We start from the raw sequence: 7855 nt of genomic DNA on the forward strand, positions 1-7855 counted from the left end.
GTTGGGCTGATTTTTTGTTCTAACCATGAAGTGGAAAGAAACTCCGTATTCCGGATATTCGATTTTTTTCTCTCATAAAACCATAAACAACGAAGACGCGTCGCATCGTACAATGTCCATTGGAAGCCCTTTGAGTTATGATTTGATAAAAAAAATTGAAAATGTTCGGCAGTTTTAGACTATCGTCTGTCTGCTTAATTCGGCTTAAATTTCGCAGAACGGACCTTCTAGATGAGATTCATTTTATATTGCAATCGAAGCTTTTTTGACGTTCCCTTGAGTTACAACTGTAATAATGCAAGTAATTTAGAGTTTCCAAGTTATAATGGTCCAGCTAATTTAGTTCTGAAGGTTTTTTTTGCATGTTTGGCAGTGTTTTTATAGTTTGACCTTCAAACAGCTAATGTCAATTTTCGCCGATGTGTCAAAATTTGTTTTATTTCGTTTGTAAATTTATCAACTCCGAGTTAAGTACAATTCCCGTTTTTTTACACTTGCGAAGCTAGTGTATTTGTACGATCCATCTTTTTTTTTCCAACCTAAGTCGCAAATATTGGTGCCACTTTTGGGACACCTTTACAGCTTTCTTTTAGCATGTGCTTTGACATTCGAATAGCAATAAGTTAACACAGTTGATGTATTTTTAATTCATCGAATGAACCGAAACAACAGAACAATAATGAAAACTCGATTTCAGAATTTTTCTAACTCAATATATCTCGCAATTTTTTGAAATGCATAATTTCAGCATAATGTGGCTTTATGCTTTGCGATTTGCTACTTGCAAAGTTACTGTGGATGCCTTCAATTTGTTATATTCAAATTTAATACTCAAAGTTAATACTAATGGTGATTTGTGCCACTTTTGCTGAATGGCTTTGGCAATTTATTAGCATGTGTAGCTGCTTTATGTAGCTCCCTTAAGGCCATCTACTTTTCTTCGAAATTCAAAAGTTGAAGGTTTTTGAAAAAAAAACAAGTCGGTCGTTTTTCAGTTTCCTTGCGTTCATTAGTCTTTTCCGATCTTCGATTGGCTATGTTCTCATTGTTTGGCTTGAAAGGAAATTAAAAGGTTTCGAGTGATATTATATTGGCTCCGTGGCGTTATATTGCTTCATTTGATGAGCAAAATAAGTGTAAGTAAGTTTTTCGACAAGGGGACTGAGCGGTTGGTTAATGCGCTCCAAATTCAATTGGTGTAGTTCATTGGTCTGATTATTAGAAGAGACGCTAATTACATCCTTTTGTGACTTACACTAACGTTGGGGATAGATTGAAGAAAAAATGGTTTGAAACTGTTTTCTACTTTTATTATTTCGTCAGTTTTTCAAACAAATTTGTTTTAATTGGCCTTAAAATGCAGTTGAAACATTAAGGGCTTCCCCCTGGTATACGAGAAGTCATGTTTTTATTTTGTAGCATTTTTGCTTTAGTTAGTTACATCGCAACTGATACGAAGCTCTGTGTTAAATTTTGATCATGTTTATCACGAACAGCTCTTCATGTATATTTTCATTTTGTCTGATTTGCACGGAAATAATTTCCAAAGACTTCAAATTAAGTTCAGACACATGATGCGAGCTTAGGTCTTTCGTCTGGTGATGTGGTCGTACAGAACAATCTGGTTGTAATGAGGCGGGTACTCTTCGTTGTTTTCTATTTTGGTCCGAGTTGAGTTGTCTCCTGGCGTGGAAGCCTGAAACATAGAAATTAGGAAATAACTTATTGAGTTGTTTGAAAGATTTTGCTTTTTTTTCACTTGCAAGAGCAACTGACTTGTAATCGGGAACTAGATTTTTTCCCGGTAAACAAGTTTTTGTACACATAAATGGTTTCGGCTGATGTTGTACCGGCTTAGTCATTTTGTTATGTGTTATATCAAAGGCCAAAAAAATCCTATCGGACAAACTCAGGTATTATGAAAATGTATGGAATTGGGTTTTTTTATTTTAAGTTTTTGAGAAGCTTTTGAAAGTTATTCACTTTTTGCAAAAAATTTAAATCAGTAGAAACTACTCTACCAAGTTTTAAAAACGACGTATCAATGGGAAGACCGCCTACTCACCTGTGCGCTGCATCATCTGGTCTCTTTTTACTTAACCCTACTGTCTACAGCCTTCAAAAAAGTCTATGGGGGAATATTTGACCCATGTTTTCAATTTTTTTTTCATTTTCTCAAATAATCCCCTTCTAAATCTGAGATTTTGGGTTCAATGGATAAAACGGGTCATGCTAATAGATAACACGGGTCATGCATTAACGGCTGAGCCCAAATTTGTCTCCTCAAAAAGTCATGGCCCTGGGAACAGTCAAATTTTTTATTGTCTTGACATTTTTTTAAAAAATCTTTTTGACTTATCTCGGAACCCACCCGCCCAAGTCTGAGTTTTTGGTATCAATTCAAGTAACGATTTGTGGAAAATTTTCGTGCATGTGCGGCTACTCCCAAATTTTGTATAGAAAAAGTAATGGCTCTCGGAAATGTCAATAATTGGTTTGTTGTACCGTCTTTAGAAACAATTTTTCCTAGAGAAGCGGCAGCTCCTTATTTTTGCAAGAAAATATTATGTATTTGAGAAGATTGCATTTTCTCATAAATTTCCACTCTTCTCTTTTATTTTAACAGAGAAACAACTTAGGTTTTGGGCAAAGTCCAATTTTTGAAATAACCTATTTCATCCCGCATCAGTAAATATCAAATTACTACCTCAGCTCTTGCTGGGCTCCATAATTTTCTTTCATGGAGACCTACAAACATTTTGGTTTACCTTGTTTTTTTTTCAATCTTGTCACTTAGTTTAGTAGAGAAACAACTAAGATTTTGGGCAAAGGTCAACAAATTCCAAAAATTTTAAACAGCTACCTTCAGCTTTAGCTGTGCCTCTAGTTTTCTTTTATCGAGACCTGAACATTTTGGTTCACCTAGATTTTTAAAATAAAAATTTTTTTTTACTTCAATTTTGTCTTTTTTGTATTTGTGATGTATCGCAAGCTGTGCGAAGCTCCGCTGTACTTCTGTGTTATTTTTTCTAAATAAATTTATTATTTATAAATAAATAAGTTTCGGCTGGCTTCCCGATTTTTTTTTCGGAATGCAATTTATATAATCTGGTGTGCTTTTCGAGTAGTTTCCCTCCAAAGCATAGGCTTTTTATTCAAACAGTTTGCTCCTGTTTGATAAACACATGTATTATGAAAATGTATAGGATTTGGTTTTCATTTTCAAATTTTTCTAAGACACTTAGGGAAAAAGACACTTATTTGTGCTCGGTCATTGATTATCAATGCTTGCTAAGTCTGTTTAGGAGCCTCATCCTTATGCCGACTTTTATTGCATAGATTTTTTTGACTTTTTCAGCTTACTTTGTTTTTACAATTTAGTTCTTTTTTCTATTCAACATATTTTAATGCAATGTTTAAATTATATCGCATATGTTGCAAAGCTCCGCTTCGCCTCTGTGATTGACAACGGGACAAGGCATTAACCGACAGATTAACTAGATATCAAGCAAAAGTTATCTAAACCTTAAGAAACTTTCAAAGCAATGTAAACTATCGCATTCCTTTTACAGGGATAAGCTATAAGCATCCTGTTTCCGTGGTTAGCTCCATATATGGTTTGATTAAGTTGAAGTATTGCCGATTAAAGAAAAACGAAAAGCGGATGAAAATTTTCTTCTTAAAATTGGGCTTCTAGTGGAAATATTATTTGCGACCATAAATATAAATTTAGCACAATACGAGTTTTGTTTGATGGGAACTTTTCAAATACGATAACTTACTTTTGGGTCGACGTTGATTATCTTGCGGTCTCGTTTGCTTTTAAATAACAGCCCTGAAGTGTTTTCAGTGATCACTTCAAAATTGGAGGTGTGATTACTGGTCGATTTCTGCGTCTCCCAGTTGTAGAAACTGAGGTCAGAAGCACGTGGCAGCAGTCTCTTCTTTCCCGTGAAGTAGGGTCCAAAGTCTTCGCTCTTGAGTCGATGGGCGTAGTCGATGTATCCAGAGATTTCTTGGCTCTTTGCGTTTCGGTCACGGATGAAAATTATTGTCTGAAATCAAATGCAAATTCGCAAGTTCCCTATTTAGCAATTTCCCTTTCCATGATGGTGCTTTATGTATAATTTTCACGCCTAAACGAAGACTATATTTGAACAAACTCATGTCTTTGCTTTTTTACGCTTGCGACTAGCAAACTTTATCAAACTGGAATATAGACTTTTTTCGAGTTGACAACTTAAGCAACAGAATCACTTGTATCTTGGCTCATAATGATTTCAACTTCTGAGCGTTTCCAGCCAATTTAGCCTGTAGGTAACGAATATGTCTGTGACGGTAAAGGTCCTGCTCTCGAATCTGACTAGGACCTGTTTTTTTTAAACGGGAAATTTTCTGTTTCACCTAAAATTGTGGGCCAGTGTTTTGTCTGCTTATCTGTTGTCGGCTTAGTTGTCAGATCTTGGAATCGTTTTTCTTTTGCTGCGCTCTTTTTTCTATAATGTTGCTTTTAGTGGTTGATTTACTCCTTAAAATTGTAATTTTACTGATTACGTAATTCCTTCTTTGTTTTTTTTGTTTCGTATAAAAAGAATTATTTGGCCCAAATTAATTCTAATTTATTCGGCCTATCTTTTAATGTCTTCATGGCCTTTTTTTGGGTCGTTTCAAGGGAAGCATAGCTTGAGCACTCCATTCCGCACTTTTCATGTTGGTTGTTGGTCCAATCGGTTTGTTGAAGTTTCTTTTTTTTATTATGGAAAATTATTTCCAAATTCATTTCTCAGACCGCTTACTTATCCGCTGGTGTGTCTGTGCACTCCCCCAGAGTCTCTTTTTACTTGACCCTCTGTCTACAGCCTTCGAAAAAGACCCCTCCCAAATCTATTTTTTGGTTTCATTGAATAGAATGGTTTGGCAAAGCTCCCTGCACGAGATCTGAGATTTTGGGTTCAATCGGAATTACAGTTTGCGTGAATCCTTTCTGCTTCGCGTTTCTGCCTACTTTTTTTCACACAAAAAGCTATGATTCTCGAAAATGTCAATTTTTTGAATAGTCGACAGTTTTTGGACTTTTCTCGCTAACTATCCTGCCAAGTCTGATATCATAGAAATAATCGAAACAGCAGGTTGTTGAAAGCCTATCTTTTTAATGGGCTATGCCCAGTTTGCTTCAGAAAAAAATTATGGCCTTCAAACAAGTCAAAGTTTTGAATCTATGACAGTTTTTTGGAAGTTTGTTGACATTACGCGAAAATTACCGGTCCAAATCTCAGGTGTTCAATCGATAAACCCGGCTTTAATCTTCTCTGCTTAAACTGCCATAACCTGCTGTTTGCAGGAAAAAGTCATCGAATCGGGAATCATTTTGACCGTTTTATAGAACTTTTGACCGTTTTTATAAATTTTATGAATTTTCTTAAAATTTACAGAATCCAATCTGAGATGAAAAGTTCACCTGAAAGAACCGGTTGCGATAATGGCGCCTGTAGAACCTGAATCTTTTGTATGAGAAAAGTTATCTCTTTGGGAAAATTGATTATCTCGAAAAAATTTTTACTCTTCTCACTTATTTTAGTAGAGAAACATTTAAGGTTTTGGGCAAAGTCCAATTTTTTGAAATCATATTTTTGTGCCGCGTCAGTATAGCAAGTTCATGCAATATCAAAAACATACCTCCAGAATTAGTTGGGCCGCTAGTTGTTTTTTATCTAGACATACGAAAATTTTGCTTCACTTGGTTTTTTTTATCATTTAATTTTTTTCGACTTATCTTTTCTTATGTTTGTGTTGTATCTCAAGTGGTGCGAAGCTCCGCTTCGCCGCTGTGCATGAAAATTAGAGCTTGCGGATTATGAATCTTGGAACATACAATATTTTTTCGAATTACTTCCTATTTTAAGCGCTCTTGATGCAGAATAAGTGGAAATTGTCAATGAAATCCAAGACATTTGTCGCAATGCAGAATTGTGTGGCGTATAAAAATATGGCATTAAGGTTTTTAATAATTTGACTTGACTGATGGAAAAATTTTATATACTTTTTTTTATCACCGCTTTCGTCTGATTTTGGTCTTGCCGAAGACTTAACAGGCACCAAAGATTTAAGTCTAGTGATTCTAACATGTTTCTAGTCAAGCCCTATAATTTATGCTTAAAAATTCCAAGGTTTTTTTAACAAAATATTCAAAAATTAGTTTTCAATGTGTACTGTGAATAATCATTAATATTTGGCGAGTACTCACTGTCATCTTTCCGGATCTGTTGGCCTCCTCTCGTTTGGCTAGTTCTTTCAGCAGAGGATTCTTGATCGACTTCCCGTAGCTGGCGAGAGTCCTAAGAATGAATAGGGATAGGCGATTGCAGTGCAAGTAGCACAGAATGTTCCGACTTTGCAAATTTTTATGACAAAATAGAAATAAGAAACAAATTTTTGATTGTTTTAAATGGATTTTTTTATTTTGACTTAGAATCGATTTTTTTGTTTCAGATAAAAAGTCTTGAACACAATGATCGCGTCATAGAAAACTTTCCCGGCTTTTAAAGGCGCTCCAGTTTCAAGAAAGCTGGCCTGAGAAATTGTTTGGACTCTTTTGATTTTATTCATCTCTTTTTTGAGTTTTTGTTTTACGATAATGAGCACCGGTTAGTCGTTGGAGGCAGTTCAAGTGTGTATACGTCGTGCTCACGAGAATTCAGCAGTTGCAGCATGGCCAGACTTACATCTCCTGGTTGGTCTTGGAGAGTTTGGAGGCCTCTGCCAACTCCTTCCGCTTCTCGAACTCGGACCTCTTCAGTACCTCCCCACTGCCCCTGTAGCCCAACTCCACCAGCTGACGCGCCAGATCCTCATCCTATCCCACGAAATAATATTGTTACTATTGTTTTGTATACTTTCGAGAGCAAGTGTCTTGTAAATTTTTTGTACGCAGCCGTCAAAAAAGCGAAGTGGAGCATGTAAACTCAATTGTACTGCATTTCCTTTTGTTTTAACATTGATCTTATTAAGCTCTAGCGATCTAATATGGTAGCGTTCAATCATTGTTTTGAATTTGAAAAACTTATTTAACAAATTTTGGCTGGCTGAGTTTGGTTGCGGTCGAAATTTTCTCAAATTGTTTTCAAATGCTCTCAACGATTATAACATGAAATATTTACTGTTTATTTGTTTTTCTTCTGTTTTTGAGAAAGTGCTCTACGATGCTTAACGTGTTTTTTCTTCGAGCTTTTTAAATTTTGGTAAGGTGAGTTATTCTAATGGAAATGATCGGAACACGCGATGCTATATCAGTTGAAGTTTCATTTTTTGAGTATGAATACAATAAAAAAAAAGATGAGAGTATTGGTTTGTTTCTCTCACCTCCAAGTAGAAGAGATCTGCCACTGTTATCTGGGCATCGAGGAAGTCCTCGTAGGTGGCGAAATCTGAGATCATAGTGTCTCCTCCCAAATTTTCCTCCTCCATTTCTCACAATCTGTTTTTTAATTTATAACTGGTAAAGCAAAGGTATATATTATTGCTCTCTGATAAGCGGATTTAGAACCTTATTTGTAAACCTCGTGTGTTAGGTAATGAAATCGAGGTACAAAGTACAATGTGTTTTTGTTTCGCTACGAGGTTGATCTTGACAGATGTGGAAAAGTATGTTGGTCCCAAGCACTTTTTAAATACGGTTTTTAGGTATTTGTTTGTATATTCAACTATAAGCAATTCCCCACGTGCGCTTTGATTTATTAATGCATCAAATATGAGTTTTCGTTTGACTGCGTTTATCGATTTTTTGTACCATTCAACGCGGTCCGTATTATGTATAACAATAAATTTGCTAGATTAATTCAATTTGAATACAGTATTT

At 35.5% G+C, this 7855-nt stretch overlaps 1 protein-coding gene across 1 annotated transcript; it reads right to left on the reverse strand.

The window, feature by feature from the left end:
• Positions 1-1288: 1288 nt before the first annotated feature.
• LOC134850920 (cilia- and flagella-associated protein 299-like) lies at positions 1289-7791 on the reverse strand. Its single transcript, XM_063866722.1, has 5 exons — positions 7360-7791; positions 6723-6853; positions 6245-6335; positions 3783-4055; positions 1289-1696 (listed from the first exon to the last, which is right to left on the reverse strand). Exons 1-5 carry the CDS (start codon positions 7462-7464, stop codon positions 1583-1585), a joined length of 714 nt encoding a protein of 237 aa, XP_063722792.1. The 5' UTR covers positions 7465-7791; the 3' UTR covers positions 1289-1582.
• Positions 7792-7855: the final 64 nt, after the last annotated feature.

Source organism: Symsagittifera roscoffensis, chromosome 7 (assembly GCF_963678635.1).
Source record: "Symsagittifera roscoffensis chromosome 7, txSymRosc1.1, whole genome shotgun sequence".
Taxonomy (NCBI): Eukaryota; Metazoa; Xenacoelomorpha; order Acoela; family Convolutidae; genus Symsagittifera; species Symsagittifera roscoffensis.